The 24,483-nt window shown below is 44.8% G+C and overlaps 1 protein-coding gene across 1 annotated transcript in view; it reads right to left on the reverse strand.

Moving 5' to 3' along the window:
• The window catches only part of MYO18B (myosin XVIIIB), a 377,501-nt gene that overhangs the window by 238,591 nt on the left and 114,427 nt on the right, over positions 1–24,483 (reverse strand). The window contains 5 exon segments of the mRNA XM_069081888.1: positions 81–228; positions 2,077–2,157; positions 5,137–5,329; positions 10,730–10,820; positions 14,797–14,967. Coding sequence (XP_068937989.1) covers positions 81–228; positions 2,077–2,157; positions 5,137–5,329; positions 10,730–10,820; positions 14,797–14,967 — 684 coding nt within the window.

Raw genomic sequence — 24,483 nt, forward strand, 5'->3', positions numbered from 1 at the left:
ATGAATGAATGAATGATATTCTCTAGAGATGATGCTATCTAAAAGCCATATCTCTGCTCAGTTTTCCCCTGTTCTCTTACCATCAGCACCAGCTTCCTTCTTCTCAAAGGCTAAACACAAACGATCCATCACAGCACTGTCCCCCGAGCCCTGGATCCGGACCTCCTCATCCAGGACCCAGAGAAGGCCTTTTGGTTCCTCTGCTTGGCCCGCAACTGGAACACGCACCTGGTTGGGAGACACCACTACTCAGCCATGCTGAGAGGGCCTGGGGATCAAGCAGCTCCCTGCGAATTGGCTCTAATTCTTCTTCCATCCTACCAGGGGAAGGGTAGGTGGTGAATTGGACTCCTGACCATCAGGAATGGGAGCTTATAGTCTCCAACTTACATCCCACACTTTCCAAAATCATTTATGGGTTCATCACAGGAGAACAGCCCTTTTCAATGTTCAGAACTCCAGATCACGGGGACAATTCTCACAGCTAAATTTTCCCCAGGGTCACTCAATTTCCTTAAAGCTTAAGTCACTAAAAGAATGAACCTTGAGATGTGAGGCTTTGCAATGATCTTCCCAGGTTGCAAAAGATACAGTCACCTTGGGTGAGGAGAAAGTTGTAAACCAGATACAGTGACCAGCCCACAGGCATGACTGCATGCACCAAAAGGATAATTAGTTGGGTTTTTTTAATTATCCAGGCTTTTTTTGTACATCACTTTCATTTCCAAATATATGCCTACCCATGTCCCATTCAGGGAACCATCTCTTGTAACAAAGAATTAAAAAGAAAGAGGGAGGAAAGAAGCAATTAGCAAAAACTAACCAACACAGCAGCTGAGTCTGAAAATCTATGCAATGCCCAGAGGCTGGTTTGAAAGTTAGCAGCATCCCAGCAGGATTCAGTTTCCCATCTTTCACTTGGCTTCCTCCTCAGACTCAGTCTGGCCCAAATCTTGAGTCATTCTCCCAAGCCAAATGAATAGAATCTGACCCAATGTCCCAGGTAACTTCCAGATAGATGCACAGTTACAGATCTCAAGATTTAGAGCTGCAAGGAAGCTTAGAGGTCACCTAGTCAATTTTACTGATGAGGAAACCAAAGCCCATAGAGACTGTGACTTGCCCAAGGTCACACGGGTGAAGTCAAAGTTAAGATATGGTCCCATTTCCTCTGATCCCAGACTCCTCATGATGCCTCATGACACTCTTTCCACAGGTGCCCCCAAGTTCTTTCCTTCAAATAAAATGGTTTCTCTTCTGGGAGGAAATTTTATTTCAAAGCAGTGGAAGAGTCATGGTTCATAGAACTGAAATTCAAGGCACAGCAAAGATCAGGGAACACAAGAAAGGGGAGAATGAATAACGTTAGCAGAACTTTAGCAGACTGAAAGAAAGTTGGAGAAGAGCAATAAAAATGTCAAGTGGGCCAAGGAGATTGATGGACAGCGGAAGACTTTAAATTGGCAGCTTAGCCAACCAGTGCCTAAAGCAAAGCTGAAAACCGTCTCCAGGAGACCCAAGGTTCTTCTAGGGTGCCCTGGCAAGGAGGGAGAGGGAAAAGGGAAGTGTATGTGTCAGGTGCTGGTCATAAATGAATGAAGAAAAATGAATGAGAAAGCATTCATTAAGTGTTTAGTACGTGCCAAGTATTGGGCTTAGCATTGGGGGTATAGATAGAAAAGCAAAGCAATTCTTGTAAGATTCTTGACCAGGAAGGGTATTTGTCCATTGAGCAAAGGTGGGCAGAAAGAAATGCCTCCTCATATGTTGGGCAAGATCAAGGACCAACTTCCTGGACCACAAGATAGGAAGAAAGCACCCTCTGATGGTTTGGTTTGATTGTACCCCACACCCCACCCCAGGAGGAGAGTTGTCCCATTCCAAGAGGAAGATCATATTTCTACACCATGCACACATGCACACACAGTGGGGGAATGGCACCAGGACTACCTTAATGGGTACCTGCAGCCATGCCCACCCACTCAATTGCATCATTGATCCCAATCATAACCAATACAGAGAAACCAATAAATAGCAAATACAAGAATTGGGACCGATGATGCTCAGCCTTCTCACCTGGGAGAGATTCTGGTCGATGATTGCCACTGTGGTCCTTGGGGAGAGCTCTGGGAGATCAAAGGGAACCACCAGCTTTTCCTAGAAGACAATATTAAAAGTTGATTACCTTGAAGAACCTCTGAACATCTGACAAGGGTGTGTGATGACTCCTGGAGGCCATCAGACATGTGGCCTTCTTTGTCCCATTGGCTTTTGTGTCAATAGAGGCAGAGATCAAAGCTCCATCATGAGACATTTCTGAATGTGTCCCTTCCAAGCCCAGCAACATTAGAAGCCCCAAAGGACCACACTCTCTAAGCCTGTTGAAAGCTTCCCCCCATGACCACACACAGCCCCCATCTTTGCCAGCCGCCTCCCTCTGAGGTCCCCCAGCCCAGAGGAAATTAAACTTTTCCTCCCGGGGCCTGAAATAGATCATAGCTTCCTTTGTACCTCTCCCGGGTCATTACAGTGGATCTGTTGCTGGTTTCATCACAGTTGGCATGAATGCCACTTTCTATCTCAATTCACTCTCCATGATAATGTAAGAATAATACTAGCAATAATTTGTGGAGGGAGGCAGCTGGCTGGTGCAGTGAATAGAGCACCAGCCCTGGAGTCAGGAGGACCTGAGTTCAAATTCAGCCTCAGACACTTAACACTTACTAGCTGTGTGACCTTGGGCAAGTCACTTAAACCCAATTGCCCTGCCCTCCCCCCTCCAGAAAGACAAAACAAACAAACAAAAATAATTTGTGGAGAGGTAACATAGAGAGCATTATGGTGTTGACCCTGAAGTCAGAAAGTTGTGGCTGCTGTTCCATTGTATGTGACTCTTAGTGACCCCTATTTGGGGTTTTATTGGCAAAGATACTAGAACAGTTTTCCATTTCTTTCTCCAGCCCATTTTACAGATGAGGAAACTGAGGCAAACAGGGTGAAGTGACTTGCCCAGGGTCACACAGCTAGGAAGTGTCTGAGGCCAGATTTGAACTTGGGTCTTCCTGACTCCAGGGCCAGAGCTCTTTGCACTATGGTGTCCCCTAGTTGCCTTAGTCAGGAAGACCTCGGTTCAAGTTCTGCCTTTGACTTCTATGGGCTATGTAACCATTAAGTAATTCACACAATCACTTCTCAGTGTTCTAGGCAAACTCTCTAAGGCTCTGACTTCCAATGAAAGTGCCAACTGTCAAGTAACGAGAGAGAGAGAGAGAGAGAGAGAGATTACCCAGAGTCACACAGTTAAGTATACGAGGTCAGATTTGAACTCATGAAGATGAGTCTTCCTGATTCCAAACCCAGTGGTCTAACCACTGCACCCCCTTCCTGCTACAAAATCCCATTTAAATGTGTGGGTCAAGGGGATGTTGCAGCACTCAGGTACTGTTCCAGGTGCCCTGGGCAGATCCTTCCCTCTCCAGGAAGTTTCACCCATCCCAGCCCCTACACCCAGTCATTGGAACTCTTTGCCTTCTCCAAAGCTTTTTTATTTTCTTACCTACCTACAGGTTCTATCCTCCCAACAGAGATGCAAGCTCCTTGAGGGCAGGGGCTGTTTTTAGCCCTGCCTTTGCTTCTACAGGGCATAGAAGAGTACCTGATTCAGAGTAAATGCTTCAGAAAAGCCTATTGAATATATTCCCAAGTCCCAGAGAGTCATCAAGAAATGACCACAAGAGGACCCCTGTGATTCCTGCTCCTGGCTCCACTCCCCCGCATCCTCCCAGAATCCTACAGCAAGCTGGGTAGCCACCAAGGTCCCTGGCTTCCTAGCCAATTCTACCAATAAGTAGTTTGGTTGGCTTCACTGGCCATCACTTGTAAAATCCTAATCCAGCCTTGGGCAATTATTTCTTACAGACAGCACCCTTGCTGAACTCAACTTATGCCTAAAAAGGATTGTAATATATTTGAAAAACTGCTATCTTTGTCCTCTAGCAAGTAACCATTGACTTTGTACCCCAAGGGTGCAGGGGATTCCAGGAGAATCTGACAATGTCAATGGGGAGTCAAGTGGCCTTTTGCTGGAATACCTACAAAATCTCCATTGAGATAAATTAAGGCAGGTGGCCCACTTAGGAAACTAGTTGAAGATCCCAGCCCTCCCAGGGCTCTAGGGATGCTCTCTCGGTCCTGGCACCTGCCTTGTCCCATGCCCTGTGGGGCCTTTACCAGGCAGACTGGCTGCATGCCCACAGCTCCCCCTTGCAAGGCTGGAAGGAAATGGAGAAACCCAAGGAGACAGAGCAGGAGCTCAAGATACACATTTGGATTCAGAAAGAGTCTTCCTGTTCAGAGACTAACCAAGCGGAAAAACCCACACAGTGCTAAACAAACAGCTGCCTCACCGGCCAGGCTGCCATCCTCAGTGCCTCCAACCGTGGGCACATGATGTGCTTTCTTAAATCAGGACTTAACTTAAACCAGGGTCTCTGCATTCCCTGATCTGGGCCATGCCAAGCCCAGGGTTCTGGTTTCAATTTAAGGAACACTCCTCTTGAGTGGCTGAATATATAGGGTGGAACCATATTGTAGAAGGCCATAAAGTGGGGCAGAAAACTCTGGAAGAAAGGATTCATATATAGTAATTTGGTTTTGCTCTACTATCTTTCTCAGTTACAAATAATGATTCACTGTTGGAAAATGAAAGACAGGTACATTTAGAGATAATTGCAATACAAAAATAAATTGCATCAATGTTTTTTTTTTTTAAAAACTGGGCAGAGTAAGAAAAGAGTTCGATGCCATAAATAATAGGGAGCTATGACAAGTTCTTGAACAAGGGAGTTGCGCTCAACATTTATTCAACAAACTTGGCACCTACTGTTTGCTATTTTCTGGGAATACAGAAGGAAAAAGGAATGATCCCTTGTCTCAAGGAGTGTACATTGTCTTGGAAATGGAGTTTAAGGAAGAATTTGATGCCAGTGAAAAGCTTCCCATTCTTCCTCCTGGCTCATACTTTCAGGAGGGTATAGTTTAAGACCCTGCCTGTCTTCCAGGGGGCTGTGGCTGAGGGCCATCCCAGGACCTTAACTCCCTAGTCCAGGACTTCACCTCCCTAGCCCTTGATCTCACCTCCCTGTACCGCTCCAGCTCTGACTCAAACTTCCTCTGGAAGAACAAGGTCTGGAGTCGCTCATGGACGTAATTGTGGCAAAGTTCCTCAAAAGTGGCCGCCCGCTCCTTCTTCTGGTGACGGGGGTTGTGAAAGCCCGGGTTGTCCACCACCATGATGGAGAACATGGAGAGATGACTGGAAGCCAAGGACCTAGGGAAAGAGGCGAGGGGAGCATCAGAAGGAATGTTGGGGCAGCCAGCCTTCACCATCTCTCTGGCAGAGGGAGCTCTCCCAGGTCCTTAGGACTGGCCTCTCCCAGGTACTTTCTGGTCCCCTTTGGCTTCTTCAAACGTGTTGGGAACCTCCCAGGTAAGTGATGGAATTAGTCCTAAGAATGCTGGGAGACTGGGAGGCTTTGACCCTCCTTGCTACCAAGCAGACCCTTGCTAGGCAATAACCACCCTCATTTCTAACCTCAGCCTTCAGTGGCCCTGGCTATGATCATCCAATTCTTCACCCCTTGGAGCTCAAATCTCAGGGGAGCAGAGAGGAGAAGTTCAGCTAGCCCCTTGTGGGGGCCCACTCCCCAATTGGAGCTCTCCAAACCACTCTGGGCACAATGGCTCAAGAGTAAGCATGCAAGATGCCCATTTTACACAATGGCAAAATAAAATCAGAACAAGGGGACACATGGGCAACTTCTTAATCTTGTCAGAGCTCTTTATGGATATTATCTTGTTAGGACAGCCCTACAAGGCAGGTACCAGAGATCTGGGAGGTAGAGAGAGAGACACAGCACCTGTGATTTCATTGGCACAGGGAAGCTAGGGGATGCAATAGATACAGTTCTGGACTTGGAGATGGGAAGACCTGAATTCAAATCCAGCCTCAGACACTCACTAGCTGTGTGACTCTGGAAAGGTCACTTCACCTCTGTTTGCCTCAGTTTCCTCATCTGTAAAATGGAGATAATAATAGCACCTGCTTCTCAGGGTTGTGGTGAGGATAAAATAAGATAAAACACACCTAGAGTCTTAAAAACCTTCAATTGCTATAGAAATGTAACTTATGGTTATCCTTGATGCTGTGTTTGCCAAGGTCAGCACTAAGAGGTCACAGAATAGATGCCAAAGGCAAGACTCAAACCCAGATCTTTCTAGTTCCAAGACTGGTTCTCTAGTCACATCACACTTCTTCTTGGCAACAGCTTACTGTGGAATAAGCCCATTTCATAGATGACAAAACAAAGGCTCATGGAGATGAAGGAGTGTGTCCATGGTCACACAGTGAGGGGTCCAAGACCAACATTCTCCTCTGCCTCCCAGACAGCCTGTCAATAAACATGTCCTGGATGTCCTTTCACCTCTCTGGATCTTTTTCCTCCTCAGGGAAAGGAGAAGGTTGGACTAGACGATCTCTAGGGTTCCTGACTTCAAATCCTGGTGCTCTGTGTACTATGGTGCCCCTAGCAACCCAAGCAAGGCTACATCATAGGCCAAGTCTTCAATGGCCTGGGCAGTGCAATGTACACAGACAGCCAATGTGCTCAGGCTTTCCCTGACTGACCTGGACTCAGTCCTTGAGATGCACCAACCAATCCTGCCCTTCTAGAAAACAACCCATGTTTCTTTTCTCTGCCATCCCCATCTGTCCTGCCCTCTATTTCCTCAGACCTTTATTGGAGACTAATCAATCAACTTTTTAATCATCTTAATCAATGGTTTAATAGGCCATCAGAGCTAGGATTCATCACTGCAGATACAAACACAGAAGGGAGGCAGCCTGCATTGGATTGGATTGGATAATTAGAATTACAATCATAAACAAATATTGATAGGTCTAGCAGCCAAAAGACCTGGGTTCAAATACCTGACATTTATTATATGTTGGTGAAGTGATTACCTCACAGCAACCCAGGAGGGAGACTGTACAAGCATCCTTCTCATTTCACCAGTGAGAAAATGGAGTTGCCTAGCTGTCAAATGTCTGAGGCAGAATTAGAACCCAGGTCTCCTGCTCAAAGCCACTTACCACTACAGCTCTTTGAGGCTGCTTGGAGACAGTGGCCTAAACCACATGAGTGGTAGAGTGACATTCCATTGGTAGAATTGCAGGTACACAGGTAAGCTAGTAAGGACAATATTGTGGTGGGGGCAGGCCTGCCATGACCCTCACATCCCAGCTGCCATTTCTAGGTACAACATGGGCCAGCTGCGCCCCCCACCCTTCTCTGGTGTTTTGGCCCAAGGCTAAGCCCCATCAAAGAGGTGACTCTGCATCATGATGAAGCCCACCCTCCAAACCAAGCCCGGGTGACTCCGGGCCCTCGCACGCCCATTTCTAAATTTCTACATTTTTCATCAGTCTGTCAGGACGGGAAGACAGCCTGGTGTCACAGAACTTGTACTCAGGCAGCAGTGAGCTGCCTAGGCCAGGGATTCTGTGGCCCAGCATGGGAGACCTCACGCCAGAATTTGGTTCTGTTATGTGCAATGTGCATGACCTTGGAAAAGGCACTGCTCTCTCTGCTTCAGCTTCCTCCCCTGAAAATGAGGGAATTGGGTGAAGGGACTCTTAGGACACAGGATCTGGTGCATGTCAAAGAGGAAGGAAACCGAGGCCCAGAGAAGGGAATTGACCTGCCCAAGGTCACTCAGCTAGTAAATAGCAGAGTTAAGATAGAAACCTGAGTCCTGCTTCCAAAATAAGTGTTCTTTTTACTAGCCCATAATGGTCCAGCTTACAGAATGGATGAATGAATGAATGAACAAATGAAAGAATGAATGAATGGATGGATGGATGGATGGATGGATGGATGAACAAATGAGCAAACTAATGAATGGATGGATGAATGAATGAATGAACGAACGAACAAACGAATGAATGGATGGATGGATGGATGAACAAATGAGCAAACTAATGAATGAATGAATGGATGGATGGATGAATGAATGAATGAAAGAACAAACGAACGAAAGAATAAAGGAATGAATGAATGAACGAATGAGCACACCAACAACCAAATCTCTATTGTCCTAAAGGACAATCACCAGCCTCAGAGAGAGGCCCTGGGTAGACAGAAAAGCCCTTGGAGGCTGATTCTGCTGATGCATCTTTGCAGCCTCTGACAAATGCTGTGATTTGGAAATTGTGCTCCACGCTCCCTGTGATTTACCTCTGGTGATTTCCCGGCAGCTCAACAAAAGCAGCAGCATCTCCACGACTTTGTTGAAACATATGTTTTCTGGCCTGGCGTGCTGGATCACTGTCAGAATTACTTAAAAGGCTAGAACGGGCCAGCGCTGAGGACACAGCCAGAGTGAAGGCATCCTCCCAGCCTGGCCCCCACAGCTCCCACCCTCAGGGACTCAGATGTAAAACCAGGCCACTTTTCTCTAAGATACAGTCATGGCTGAGTGGTCTGTAATGGGCCCTGGGGCAAGCTGGGGCAGAGGAGAGGAAAGAATACAGACAAGAAAGCTGGGCTGTGACCCTGGGGAAAAGCACTTCACATCTCTGGGTCTCAGTTTCCTTATCTCTTAAATGGGCATTTTAACACTTGCTCTACCTCCCCATGGAAACTTTTATTAAATTATAAATGAGCAATCGATCTAGAGGCCAGTGGAGGGAGGGTCACACAGACTCTTTACCAACCACCAGCTACCAGAGAGAGAGAGAAAGAGAGAGAGAGAGAGAGAGAGAGAGAGAGAGAGAGAGAGAATGAAATTGAGAAATAGGTAATAGAGAGACTGGTCAGGAAGTAAGAGGAGATGGAGGAAACAAATGTCCATGGCCATGGTACCCATAAGATACTCAAAAAGCCCCAGAGAAGGTATCCAGTCCATTGGGTTGATTGTATAGTGAGCAGGTGTGGGAGGACACAAACAAGAATGAATCACACATGATGAGGGGGAGTAGATGGCTGGTGTCTGCATAGGCAAAGGGAAGACCCACATCAGTGTGCTCCCAGAGCATCCAGAGTAGAAAGCATTATGGATATGAAAGGTGGAATGGGGGGAAGGGGGGAGAGGCATCATTATGACAACTCTCACCAAGTAGGAGCTTTGGAAGGAATCCAAGTGTTCTCTTTAATATGATCTAACTGGTCTCCTGCTTTCAGTCTCTCTTCTCTCTAGTCTATGTCAAAAAGAGTAGCTAAATGGATATACTCAGAACCAAGATCTATGTCTCCCATCCTCTTCTAATATCTCCAGTGGCTCCCTGTTACACCTATGACACAATGCAAAATGCTCAGTCTGATATTTAAGACCCTTCATGGTTTTACCATGAGCCGTGTTCACAGGCTTATTTCCTCACTAACCACCCCAGGCAAACAAGTCTTCTGCTGGCTGTCTCCCCAAAGAAGCAAACTCCCAGAGAGCGGGGGGACTGTTTCATTTTTTTTTAAAGCAATTGGGGTTAAGTAACTTGCTCAAGGTTACACAGCCAGTCATTTCTGGGTATGGTGCTAAGTATCTGAGCCCGGATTTGATCCCCAGGTCATCCCGACACTGGAGCCAGTGCTCTTACTCGCTGAGCCGCCTGGCTGCCCCTAAGCAATTGGGGTTAAGTAACTTGCTCAAGGTTACATAGCCAGTTATTTCTATGTGGGTGGTAAGTGTCTGAGCCCGGATTCGATCCCCAGGTCATCCCAACACTGGGGCCAGTGCTCTTACTCGCTGTGCTACCTGGCCGCCCCAGGGACTGTTTCATTTTGTCTTTGTAGCCCTAGCACCTGGTTGTTTTCATTTCAGCAGCCAGCAGGTGCCTAGCCCAGAGTAGGCACAGGAGCATTTCTTGGTCTGAATTCCACAGAGTGCCTCTATAACACAGTGGAAGGTGCTGAGCAAACAGCAGCCCACAGACCTAGTGCTTGCCTGCTCCCCAGGGATGCTGGGAGACTTGCAGACCAGTGGCTTCCACACCTAGCCCCTCTGCAGGGGCCCTCGGGAGCCTCAGCTCAGCTGTCGGGGACAAGTAGGGGGGCAAGAAGCCTGCTTCTTCTGCTTGCTTGGCTGCAGCTATACAGCAACCAGAAGGAGAAGAAGGAAAAAGAGCTAACATGTGTATAGCGCCTTCTGTGCGCCAGGACTGCACTGGGCGGTTTCTACAAACCCCAGGAGGGAGGTGCTTTTGTTATCCCCATTTTACAGTGAAGAACAGAGTCAAGCTGAGGTGAAGTGACTTTCTCAGGGTCACACAGCTAGTAATATCTGAGACTGGATTTGAATTCAAGTCTTCCTGACTCCAGTCCCCATGCTCTATGTTCTGCCCCACCTAGCTGCCCCTATGAAATCTTTACCAGCTTTACTCTTTAGCAACCAGCAACTACCATGATATGTGTTTGGTTTGGGGGAGAAGAGAGAGGAAGGGAAGACAGAGAGAGACAGAGACAGAGAGAGACAGAGAGACAGAGAGAGACAGAGAGAGGAGAGAGACAGAGACAGAGAAACAGAGAGAGAGAGAGAGAGAGAGAGAGAGAGAGAGAGAGAGAGAGAGAAGGAGAGGGAGGAGATAAAGAGGGGGAGGGAGACAGAGAGAAATAGACTCCAACCAAATCCCCAGATCCTGGTGAAGAAATAAGAACACTGCCAAATGCAGCTCCCATACCTGTTGATAAGAGACACAATGACGGCAAATAGCTCTTCATAGAGGCCGGAAGCCATCCCCTGCACACATTCCACACCTGTCATTTTGGGCCCTGCAACAAAAAGAGCAGAAGGTGGCATTCCAGGAAGGACCTCACACCCATTCATTTCTAGTTGCAGCTCCGGTCACATCCCCCCTGTAGTCAACATTCTGGCCTAACTCTGCTACTTGCTATCTCTTGAACACACCCTGCAGTTTCCCATCTCCAAGCCTTTGTTCATGCTGTGACCTGTTTTATGCCTGCAATGCCCTTCTCTTCCCACTCACCTTTGACTGTGAGTTCTTGCCCATATTTTTGTTGAGTTTTTATTCTGATTTAGTGCTTCATGGCTGACAAAGGCCCAATCCCCATAACAACTTCAAGAGATGAGTATCATCATTACAACTTAATAAACATGGGAAATGTGGCCCAAGAGTAGAACCAGGGCTCCAAACCAAAGCCTTTTGACTTCACTTCAGAAGCATGATTTCCATTCACTTGAGGAGTTAAAAACAGTGGTGAGTGGTGTAGGAACCATGAGGAAGAGAGAGAAGAATTTAATTCTAATCAAAGGATTACACATCAAAGGATGGAATAGATTGGAACCGAAAGGATATAAAATGGGAGCTAGCACACAGCAGAAAGGGCTGCCTTGGGAGGCAGGACATGAGGTCTTTGGAAGCTGGGACGACGTCACTCCTCATATTTGCAGCCCCCGTGCCTAGGACAGGGCCTGAGACTTTGTAGGTGCTTGATAAATTAGGGCAGTGAGTTGCCCCTCCCTGGAGGTCTTCAAGCACATCCTGGAGGATTCTGTGTTGGGGTTGCGGCAAAGGGGATTCACGGTCATCTCGATGACTGTGGCGATGGTGGCAATGGTGGTGGCGGAGACCCCCACTCTAATTCTTTTCTTGGGCCTCATCATAGTATGAAAAATTAGGCTCTCTGGGAAAAGCTTCTAAGGCTCTGTCCATAGAGTGAAACCTTGGCCAGGTCCTGCCAAACAGGAAAGGCTTCAAATATGGACCAGAAACATCTGTTTAGTGTCTGAGGCCTAACCTAGCCAATGTCAAAGAGACTCATCACTACATTGACCACAGAATAAAGAATTTTTTGGTCCTGCATCTCCCAAAGACAACTTTCAAAGAGCAGGTTCTGTGTTGGTGAAGTGAGGACCCACAATGATGAAATTATGATTTCTTGGAGCATCCAAGTCTGAATATTGTTGAGAAAACAATATATTTAAAATCCCAATCAACCAAAAGAGAGAATTCATAGGTTATTGCAGTATAGATCACCTTTTGTTACTGAAAATCATTCATTGAAACTCAGAGCTAGAAAAATTACGTATCAGGTCTATGGATAAGGGAAGAATTTATGACCAGGCTTGAAATGGGGAGGTAAAAGAAAGTAGAGTAAAGTAAATAATTTTGATTAAATAAAAATTTTGCACAAACAAAACCAATGTAGTCAAAATTAGAAGAGAAACAGGAAACTGGGAAAAAATTGCAACAAATGATTCTGATAAAGGTCTCACTTCTCAAATACACAGAGAACTGAGTAAAACTTCTAAAAATAAAGACCATCCCTCAATTGATAAATAGTTAAAGGGTATTAACAGGCATTTTTCAAAGGAAGAAATCAAACTATTAATAGTCATATGAAAAAATATTCTCAATCACTAATAATAACAGAAATGCAAATTAAGACAACTCTGAGGCAACCACCTCACACCCATCAAATTGACTAAGATGACAGAAAAGGAGGAGATGGAGAAAAGTGAGGGTACCATGCACTGTTGGTGGAGTTGTGAACTGTTCTAACCATTCTGGGGAACAATTTGGAACAATGTCCAAAGAGTTAAAAAAAACTGTACATATCCTTTGACCCAACAATATCTCTACTAGTCTAAACCTCAAAGACATCAAAGGAAAAGGAACCACATAAGCAAAAATATTTATAGCGGCTCAATGGCAAAGGATTGATGGAAATTGGATAATGGCTAAATAAATTGTGGTACATGATTGTGAGGGAATTCCATTGTGCTATAAGAAATGATGATCAAGATAACAATTTCAGAAAAACCTGGGAAGACTTCCATGAACTGATGCAAAGAACTGAGCAGAATGAGCAGAACCTGGAGTCTGTACACAGTGACAGCAATATTTTAACAAAGATCAACTATGGAAGATTTAGTTACTCTAGTCAATCAGGACCTCACCAAGGATCCCATCTACAGTGGTCCTCTGGACACTACTTAAAGACCCCCAATGGGGGAAGCCCACTAATTCTCAAGACAACTCATTCTAATTGGGTACAGCTCTAATTGGTAAGAAGGCTTTCTTGACATTGAGCCTAATCTTGCCTCTGAAACTGCTACCCAGACTCCCAGGTTCTACTTTCTGGGGCCAAGCAGAAAAGGGCTAATCTCTGCTCACATGACAACCCCGTCACCTACCTGAAGACAGTGATTCTGTCTTCCCTAATAGAAGCTCCCTCTGATTATACTTTCCAAGCCACTCAGAGATAGAAGGCTGGATTGTCCTGATTCTCCCCTAGTGAGCTACCATCTGTCCCAAGCTTCTAGTCAAGGGTATTGCAAAATGTAGCAGAAACAGAGTTTGGGGTGAAATTCCTAAATCTCATCAAATTCCTATGCGTTCCCAATAGTACACAATATTCTAACTCAAGAAGCCACAATGCTGGGGAATTCTAGCTTTGCTCCTGTATCTCGGCAAGCATTTTCCATTCTTGTTTTAACCCCAGAACCTGATACAGTTGCTAGGAAACCCACAGCCTTAGCATCTCTCCCAATCCTGACAGGTCCCTTTGTGCCTGCCTCTCTGTGGCTCGGTCCCAGGTCTAAAAGGCAAGATATCTATGCACAGACACAAAAGCAGAAGGGACAAAAGCCTTTTTATGCAGAGATAACTTGTGTAAGAATTCTGAGCAGGGAAAGAAAAGAAATAACAAAAAAGATCAGAGTCTATCAGAATTGTATCATCTGCTTGGCACCGTCACTGTCTAAACAGCCCCCAAAAGATTTTTAGGACAAGAGGCTTTGGTCTAGAAATCAGGAGCCATAGATCACAACTAGGAAGAGAGGGAAGGAAGGAAGGAGGGAAGGAAGGAAGGAAGGAAGGAAGGAAGGAAGGAAGGAAGGAAGGAAGGAAGGAAGGAAGGAAGGAAGGTAGGAAGGAAAGGCCAAGGAAGAATGAGAGAACAAGGAGGAAGGAGAGAAAAAGGAAGGAAGGAAATAAGCATTTTGAAGCTTAATCTCCTATGTGGACTTTCTCATTTGACCCTTATAACAATCCTGAGAAGTAGGTACTATTGTTATCCCTATATTACAACTTGGGAAACTGAGGCAAACAGGGTGAAGTGACTTGCCCAGGATCACACAGATAGTTACTCAGGTCTTCCTGACTCTGGGTCCAACACTATATCCACTGTGCCACCTGGCAAACAGGTGCTCAGCCTTGTGACCTAAGAGCAGGGATTTCTTCTCCACCAAATAGAGGTAAACACCCCAGCCTGGGACATGGAGCAAATCTAATAAGACTCTAGGCCCAGGGTGTTGGTTCAGGATCCCAAAAGGCATCATCTCTCACAATGATCCACCTGTCACTAGCTGAACCTCTGGTTTGTCCAGATCTTGGAGCTAAACGAAAGAGGAGGATGGTGGACTTATTTTCTGACCCCGACACTTATTAGCTGAGTGGCCTTGGGTAAGTCATTTCTGCTGAGCCTCTGTTTCCTCATCTGTAAAATGGGGGGTGGCTCCAACAGCCTCTAAGATCTTTTATCATCTCTCTGCAGGAGAAAAAAAAGTATGACTCTTCTGTCCCATCTAAACCCTTCTTATAGAGAAGCATCTCTCTCCTATACACTCCCTAGAATTTTGTACAACCAGATAGTTCCTGATCCCAAACTGTGTGGATGCACAGCATTGGACTCTATGGCTGAAAGAAGACTGCACAAGCCAGTGGAGACCACCCACCCACATCTGTCTGGAAGAAGACTGCACAGGTGCATGAAGACCACCTACCCACATCGGGCTCCTCCTCGAGGTTGGGTTGGTTCAGCCTGAATGTTGCCTGCTGGATGATCTGTCGGAGATGGTGTTTGAAGACAGCAGTGGTCAGCACCTCGTACTCACAGCCCAGCACCTCAGCAGCATAGTTGGCCCATTCAAATCGCATGAATTGTTTCCTGCCAACTGGAGGAGGAAGGAGAGCCAAGAGTCAACCATGATGCACAGAACGGATGGCCCTTTCTTTGACCTTTGGGGATCTTCCCTTCTCTCCTTGCCTTCCCACACTGATTCTGTGAGCCTGATCTGAGCCTTCACTTCTAAGGAAGGCGGCCAGTCAGTCACAGACCTCCCCTAGCAGAGAAGGAGATAGTGCCATGTTTACTAGTAGATTTATCCTCATACAAGCATTTCTTCCTGGCCCCCAGCAGATCTTCTCCTCAGGTACAGTACAATGGGAAGAATAGACTTTCTGAAGTCAGATGACCTAGATTCAAATCCTCTAACACCATCAATCTGGAAATGACTTCTCTTCCCTGACCTCAGTTTCCTCATCTGTAAAACGACAAGGCTGGACTAGACAGCCTCTGAAATCCCCTTCCTCTATAGAGTTTGATCTTACAATCCTAACATCAACTAAGCAGTGACTAGGAGCAGGTATTGTGTTTAATACCAAGAATATGGAGAGAAGAAAGAAGTCCTTTCCCTGAAAGGTGGATAAGGATAGGGCACAACACATCCACAGGTCACTAGCGAAGAAATATAAATGAAAGAAGGAAAGAAGCATTTAATGAGCCCTGGCTCCAGACTCAGAGGACAGTGTGACCTTGGGTTAGTCCCTTAAGTTATCTAGGTCTCAGTTTCCTCCTCTGTAAAAAGGGAGGGAGGGTGGAACTATCTGACCTCCAATGTCCTCTCTAGTTCTAAATCAGTCTTAAGTTGATTCGAAGGCATTCTCTGTTGCTTGCCAAGGCACATTTTGTGAAGCTTGTCCCAGGTACTGAGCACACTGGTTATATCTCTACTAGTGAAACAGATTGATCTGAGTTCAAATCCTACCTCAGACAACAACTAGCTATGTGACCTTTGGCAGGTCACAAACCTCTCTCTGTTTACCTCAGTTTCCTCATTTGTAAAATCAGAGACTTGGACTCAATGACCTCTTAGATACCTCCAATCTCTATGATCCTGGAGGATATGGCAAAGCCCTCCAGAATCTTTTCCAGGGAAACCAGAAATGAGGTCAAAAAGTCAAACACAACAGAAACAACTCAACAACAGCAAGAAAACAGGTAAGGGAATGTTTCACTGAGAGTTCTTCTCCCAATTAAATTCCATGGCAGGTTTACAGGATGGAAAGTGTGGCTCAGAATTACTTCACCTGTCCGTGTTGACTAGCTGGGATTGTGATTTCTGTTCCTGTCTCACAGGCACTTCAAAAATGTCCATAAACATCTGAGAGCTTGATGTTAAAAAATGCCATGGAGACAGTACATCAGGTTGCTGAAAACCAACTGATGTCTTTTGCTCAGCTCATAGCTCTTCAGTCTAAAAAATGCCAAAACTATGGGAGCGATGCTTGGGGGCCATGGCAATGATTTCTGGTGACCTAAGGGGCTGTGATCCCAGACACCCCTGCCTGGATCTCCTTGGTAGTGTTGTTCAGACCATATGTACAAAAGAATCTGCAAACTATGAAGGGATGTGAGGGTTAGTTGGTATTATTGTTGTTGTTTCTGATTCATGCTGGATCAGTGATCCCATTATAGGTATATCCTCAAATCACACAGAGCATAACCCATGCCCCACTTCAGTGGGCCCTTACTCCATGTTGGATGTCTTTCCCTAGGTCCCTTGGATACTGATGGAACTAGGGGGTTGCCTCTTCCTCTCTTCCACTCTCCTTTCCAGTCATATATTTCTCTAATAACATCCTTCACTATGCTTCTCTTATAAAATTCTTGATCAGTCACATGATGTAGGCTCTTCATACCCACCATGCACTCTCCATTGACCTCTGGGTGACATGAACTCACCAACTAGGACCCTGACAACAAAATATGTCTGCTTTCCAAGGACCAACCTAGGCAAGCACAGAGGAACTCATCATCTCGAAGTTGACCATTTGGGGGTGAACTCTTTGACTATGTCATCCCACGAAACAAAGAAAAATAGAAAATATTCTTCAGTCAGATCCATTAAAAATCCTCTCACCCCAACTCCTCTAATACTGTGCAAGGTTGCTCTCAACCTGGGCTTTGAACTCTGCAACTCATATTTTGACAATTACAAGCCCAGTCCCCATGGGACACATGGGGAACCATAAAGATCCCCCATTTTCCCATCTTCTTGCACACTCATGCATGCACACTCACACACACACACTCTTATTTGTGAGGTCTCCATCTTTAGAATGTTATCCCTGTGAGGGAAGGTGCCGTGTTTTTGCCTTTCTTTGTACCCCCAGCCCTTAGCAAGGTGCTTGGTACATAGTAAGTGCTTAATAAAATTTTTTTGACAATGACGTGACCATGATTCACATGGAACATTCCTAGAAGTGGCCTTCTCCTTCCAGAAAAAAGGAAGAGATTAGAAACAGCATTTCCACACAGCTCCGGCTCCCACCTCCTCCAATACCTGTAAAAATGACTCTAAAAAAACTTTAGAGCTACAGAACCCACAAAGGGACAGAGAGAAACAGATCTCCCACTAAAAGCAGTCTGGCAGGCAGCCAGGAAGGGTCCATTGCAGCGTGCTGGGAGCTGAGCACAGTCCCGAGTGAGCTGTGTGGTTCCCAGCCCCAGGGTGGCCCCAACCAGTAACCATGGCTAGAGCTGACTTCACGAGAGTAAATCACCAGCAGCTGTAGCATTTCCAGACTTCTAGTCCACAAATGCTGAAAACAAAGTAAAAGGCCAGTGTGGAACTTTGTTGGAATAGGGGGAGCACGGTCCAACTGCTACCCCCAGGGAGAAAAGCAGTGGAGGCACAGTGGCTGCAGCTGCTAAGTGGCTGCTTCCAGAGCTCCTGGCCTGCAGATTGTAGGGGGACCAAGTGACCATTCAGAGAGTAATCGCTCTTGCTTTGACCTGCTTAAATATGGATCACTGTCTTGGGTGGTGGCCCTAGGGTGTGTGACCAGTGAGCCAGAGCATGTGGGGGCTGTAGAGAGGGTGCCCATTTTAAAGCTCCAGGAGCTGAAAAAAACCCAGCAATTTGGGACAAAACTTTCTCCATTCTGGAAGCAGAGTTCTACCATGGCAAAGAGCTCAAAAGTCAAGTAATTGGTTGCCAGTATGAGCAAGCAGAGGAAGCACAAACAGACAATAGAATCCTTTTAGGGGGACAAAAAGAATCAAGGCATGGAGAGGGAAGAAAACATCAAAGTCAGAATTCTTGCATCAAAAGCCTCTAAGAAAGATATGAATTGATTACAGGTCATGGAGGAGCTCAAGAAGGATTTTGAAAATCAAGTAAGAGAAGTGAAGGAAAAATTGGGAAGAGAAATGAGAATTATGAAAGAAAATCATGAAAATTGAGTAAACAGCCTGCTAAAGGAGACCCAAAAATACACTGAAGAAAATAACACCTTAAAAAATAGACTAACTCAAATGGCAAAAGAGGCCCAAAAAGCCAATGAGGAGAAGAATGCTTTAAAAAGCCAAGCTTGCCAGATGGAAAAGAAATTTCAAAAGCTCACTGAAGAGAATAACTCCTTCAAAATTATATTGTAGCAAATGGAAACTAATGACTTCATGAGAAATCAAGATTCTATAAAACAGATCCAAACAAATGAAAAAATAGAAGGCAATGGGAAATATCTCATTGGGAAAACCACTGACCTGGAAAATAGATCCAGGAGAGATAATTTTAAAATTATTGGTCTACCTGAGAGCCATGATCAAAAAAAAGAGTTCAGACACTATCTTTCAAGAAATTATTAAGCAAAATTGTCTTGATATTCTAGAACCAGAGGGCAAAATAGAATTTGAAAGAATTCACCAATCACCTCTTGAAAAAGATCCCCCCCCCAAAAAAAACTCCTAGGAATATTATAGCCAAATTCCAGAGTTCCCAAGTCAAGGAGAAAATATTGCAAGCAGTCAGGAAGAAACAATTTGAGTATTGTGGAAACACAATCAGGATAACACAACACCTAGCAGCTTCCACATTAAGGGATCAAAGGGCTTAGCATATGATATTCTGGAGGTCAAAGGAGCTAGGACTAAAACCAAGAATCACATACCCAGCAAAACTGAGTATAATGCTACAGGGGAAAATATGGTCACTCAACGACATAGAGAACTTTCAAGCATTCTTGATGAAAAAAACCTGAGCTGAACAGAAAATTTGACTTTCAAATACAAGAAGCAAGAGAACCATGAGAAGGTAAACAGGAAAAAAAGAAATCATAAGGAACTTATTGAAGTTAAACTATTTACATTCCTCCATGGAAAAATGATAATTGTAGCTCATAAGACTTTTCTCAGTATGAGGATAGTTGAACGGAATATATATATGTATATATTTATATATACATACATATATATGTATGTATAGGAGGATGTATGTGTGTGTATATATATAGTATATATTTGGGTATTTGTCTGTTCATGTAAACATAGAGAGAGGGCACAGTATGAGTTGAATATGAAGTAATGATATCTAAAAAATAAAATTAAGAGGTTAGAGAAGAATTTATTGGGAGAAGAAGAAAGGGAGTGATAGATTAGGGTAAATTATCTCATATAAAAGAGGCAAGAGAAAACTGTTACAATGGAGGGGAAGAGCAGGAAGGTGAAAGGGGATGGGTCAACATGATTCTCATTGAATTTGGCCTAAGGAGGGAATAACATACACACTCAGTTGGGTATCTTACCCTACAGGAAAATAGGGGGGTAGGGGATAAGATGGGGGAGGATAGAAGGCAGGGCAGATTGGGGGAAAGGGTAGTTAGAAGCAAACATTTTTGAAAAAGGATAGGGCCAAAGGAGAAAATAGAATAAGTGGGATAGGATGGAGGGAAATATAGTCAGTCTTTCACAATATTACTATTATGGAAATGATTTGGGTAACTACACATGTACAATCTATATTGAATTGCTTATTTCCCCAGTGGTGGTGGGTGAGGAGGAAAGAAGGGGGAAAAAATCTGGAACTCAAAGTTTTAAAAACAAATCTTTAAAAATTGCTTTTTTACATGCAACTGGGAAATAAGATATACAGGTACTGGGGTATAGAAACCCATCTTGCCCACTAGAAAGTTTGAGGAGAGGGGTGGGGGAGTATATAAGAGAAAACAGACCGGGGGAAGGGGTATTCAGTAGGCTTGCTATTTTGGGGTGGGGGTAGGGGAAAGACAGGGAGAGAAAAAATTGTAACTCAAAATCTTGTGGAAATGAATATTGAAAACTAAAAATAAATTAATTAATTTTTTTTAAAAAAGGAAGAAATTTTTGTGGCATAGAACAGCCGGTGTTTGGAGCTGCATCCTACCACAATACCAACACCTTCAAATAGAGAGCTTTCTTCATTCCGGTTGCTATGACCTTCAGGTGACTGGCTGAGCTATTAGAAGTCACAGACAGAATCAGCAGTTGCTATTCCTGAAGGAAGAGAAGTGGGACCATCTCTGGACTGAATGCATCTTGGATGAATACTTAGTGGTTATTTTCAGACACCGGAAGAAAAAATATTTCACTAAATTAGGTGTGTGAATTCATCTATCAACGTATAGACAGATTGCTTTAGTAATATAAGCCAATTTTAAATTAAAGTTCTTCTCTTTATTGATCTACATGGTTAGGAGCCCTTGGGAACCCTTTGAGCATTAATATAAAACAAACCCCTGGGAAAGAGAGTTCAAAATGTCAAGGTGCCAGAGCGGACATAGGTTTCGGGCAGAGGTCAGAAGCTTCAGACTTGCACCGACAGCTGAGTGTCAAGGCATTCAAGTCCTCTTTGATCAATGTATGCATGATCCTGATCCTCAAATGGTTTCCCATTGGGGGGAAAAAAGTAGTAGATGCATAGCAATTCCCTTGGAAATATAGACATAATCATAATTTGTCTAGAGTTTACATAATAATGGCTCACTTCCTTCCTTAGCCTTTAAGCATGTTAATATACATTATGTCATTGGATCCTCACAACCCTGTGAAGCAAATGCTACTATTATCCTCATTTTTTAGATGAGGAAACTGAGGCCCAGAGAGGTTAGGAGATGTGTGCAAATCCCACAGGTACTATCCCAGGCAAAATTTGAAACTGCGTCTTCCTGACTTCAAATCTAATGCCCTGTCCAACATGTTGAGGATTTTCCCAGTTTTAGAATCAAAGTTTGTGGGGACAGTAAGATGCCAGGGAAAGACCTAGAAAGATTTGAAGTCAGAGGACCTCTGCCACTTACTAACTAGGTGAGTTTGAAAAAGTTATTTCCTCTCTCTCTGGGCCTCAGTTTCCTCATCTGTTAACATGAGCAGGGTTGGACTAGATGACCTCTAAGTGCCCTTCCAGATTTTTTTCTATGGTCCTATGAGTCTCTAAATATTAGGATTTGGTGGAAGTCCATCTGCATTCCCAGCATCCAGCTGTGTAGGTAACAATGAGGAGGAGGTGGGTGAGAGAAATCCAATTTCTCCTATTTTCACATGATTGCTACTTTAGAATTACAGTAACAGCACCAGAATTCATCTGAGATCTGCTTGTCTGAGCGCTAACTTTGATGGGAAAAAGGAACAGCTCTTCTTATCTGTCACCCCTATAACCCTCTTCCCCTCAAGCAACATGAACAATCATCCCACACAAAACACTATCCCTCTGAAAGGTCAGCCTCAGTGACTCGGCAGGTCCTGCTGAAAGGGGCTAACACAAAACCAATTCCCTACGGAAGCTGGTCAGATCCAGGGTTACTGAAATCTCAAGAATAACACTCTGTCCAAGCATAAAGGGAACAGGGAGAGGGGAGGGTATGGGCCAGTGAGATGGAGAGGCAGCCAAGGCAGGGATAAAGGGGAAGAGAAAGAAGTAAGAGAAAGTGAGGAAGGAGAAACAGCAAAAGAAAGAGAATAGGAGAAGGGGAGGAGAGAAGAATAGATGGAAAAGTGGGCAGGAGAAAAGGAATGAGAGAAAAGAGGGAAAAAGGAGAATGGATGGAGGAAGCAGAGGAGAGGGAATGACAGAAGAGGGGGAAAGAGAGGGATAATAGATGGAGAAATAGGCAGGAAAAAGTGAATGAGAGAAGAAGAGAAAAGAGAATGAAAGGAGAGAAAGAGAATGGATGAATAAATAGGCAGGAAAGAAGGAACAAGAGAAGAGGGGGGAAAGAGAGAGGAGAGAGAGCAGGAAGAATGAATAGGAGAAAGGAAAATAGGATTTGTGCTTCCAGTTCCTAAGACTTTCATTGACTCGTGGAGTCTGTTGGGTTTTCATTTTGAATTTGGTGGGTGTTTTTTCCCTTAACATGCTGAGTATGGGAGAAAGAGGCTCCTTCTCTCAGCCTGCAGGTAGCTCAATTGCTCTCCATTTTGGCAGTCTCCGACTCATATTAATAGCGAAGCTATTATTCTCTCCCAGCCTCAGTGGTGACGCTGGCATAGCACTCTACATTTTATGAAGGAACTTCTTTATCACCCAGGGAAGCCTGCCTCCTCTATCCACACATCCTCAGAATTCCAAGAGTGGAGGAGAAAGGGACTCTGAAGCTGATCATCCTTCTTGGAGAAGAAAAAGAGGATGGATGATGGTTCTAATCAGTGATTCTTAACCTAGGTTAGGTTAACCCTTTTTTATTATTTTGATAGCTATTTCAATATAGTTGGCTTTCTTTGTAATACTAGGATGTCATTTTTATGTATTTAAAATAGTGTTCTCAGAAGGGGTCTGTAGTCTTCCCAGGATTGCCAAAGGGGTCTGTAACACACAAAAAATTCACCCCTTCCCTAATTCCTTTTCATCCCTTGCTGCATACCACTGAAGGGGACTTACACCCCCTCCCCCATTAGTGCATCTTATCCTCCTGATACTCTTTGCCTTCTGGTCCTCATAGGACCCTGGGTTTAGAGCTGGGAGGGACTGCCATAGTCATTTAGCCCAATCCTATCTATTTCCAGGTAAGGAAACATGCCCAGAGAGTGGAACTGATTGGCACATGAACAATCACTCAGGTCAAGTAAGCATACAAGCCAAGATCTGAACCCACATTTCCAGCGTACCATTCCACCAAACCCTCTTCTGTGGGTTCTTTTAGCCTCGTTATATAGATAAGGCAACTGAGGCCCAGAGAGTAGAATCTCAGGTTAAAGGCATCCCATTCTCCTAGCCTGACAATTTCCTGGTCCTTTTCCACTCCTTCCCCTCTCCCCACCTCGCTTATCCAATCATTTGCTAAAACAAATCCTGTATCTACACTATTTCTCACAATGGTCAGCTTCCTGCTACCAATATTGGCACCTCTCTGTTCAGACCCTTGCCCCTTCTTGCCTAGACTTTACAGCAGCCTCCTCATGGGCCTCCCTGCCTCCTATCAGCCCATCCTCCACACAGTTGCCAAAGGGATTTTCCTAAAGCAGAGATCTGACCATGTCACTCTCCTAACTCAGCAAACTCCAGTGGTGCCTATGACCAGGCATAAACTCCTCACTTTCTCTTTAGCCCTTCATGATCTGTCCCTCCCAACTTAATGATACAGAGTGTCACTCTCGCTATATTGGGCAGAACTGGGGACTGGACTGCTGTAATAGCGGAAGACTTCAGTGAGACTTTTTGTGCCTAACTCTCATGTGCGTGCTCTGCCGTCCAGCCAGACTGGCCTTCTTGTTGTCCCTTTGCCCCAGAGGGGTCCCCCATGGTTGAAAGTCATTGACTTCCAAGTAGTCACTTCTGATGCCAAGAAACCCTGCATCCTCCAATTCTCTGCTCAAGGGACACCTTCTCCAGGAAGCCTTCCAGATTTCCCCCACAGTAGTCCCTTCCTAAATCACTGTGCATATTTTGTATGTGCTTCTCAGTCTCTCTCTCCACATACACATATACCTACATATAGAATATATTCACATATAGAATACATGTACACATGCGTATAACATGTAACATATGTGATGTGTATTGTGGTTATATCCACATACACACATGGGCAGCTAGGCGGCACAGTGGATAGAATGCCAGACCTGGAGTCTGCAAGACTTGAGTTCAAATTTATTTTTTTTAAAGCAATCGGGGTTAAGTAACTTGCTCAAGGTTACACGGCCAGTTATTATTTCTGGGTGTGGCGCTCAGTATCTGAGCCCGGATTTGATCCAGGTCATCCCGACACTGGAGCCGGTGCTCTTACTTGCTGAGCCTTGAGTTCAAATTTAACCCCAGATACTTACTAATTTTGTGACCCTGAGCAAGTCACTTAACTTTATTTGCCTCAATTTCCTCATTTGTTAAAAGAGCTGGAGAAGGAAATGAGAAACCACTCTGGTATCTTTGCTAAGAAAACTCCACATGGGGTCATAAAGAGTCAGACAGGACTGAAAAACAACTGAACGCCAATATATATAGTCACTGTCTCCCTGGGTTAGAGTGTAAGCTCTTTGAGAGGCAACCCTGTTCCACTTTTGCATCTGTAAAATGAGGGGTTTGCACTTGCTGTCTCTCAGGTCCCTCCAGCTCCGGGATTCTATGACATCTGGATGAGAGGCAGTGTGGCTTAACACG

Source organism: Petaurus breviceps, unplaced genomic scaffold, assembly GCF_028583685.1.
Source record: "Petaurus breviceps papuanus isolate PSGF00001 unplaced genomic scaffold, PetGlider_PUasm1.0 99, whole genome shotgun sequence".
Classification (NCBI taxonomy): domain Eukaryota; kingdom Metazoa; phylum Chordata; class Mammalia; order Diprotodontia; family Petauridae; genus Petaurus; species Petaurus breviceps.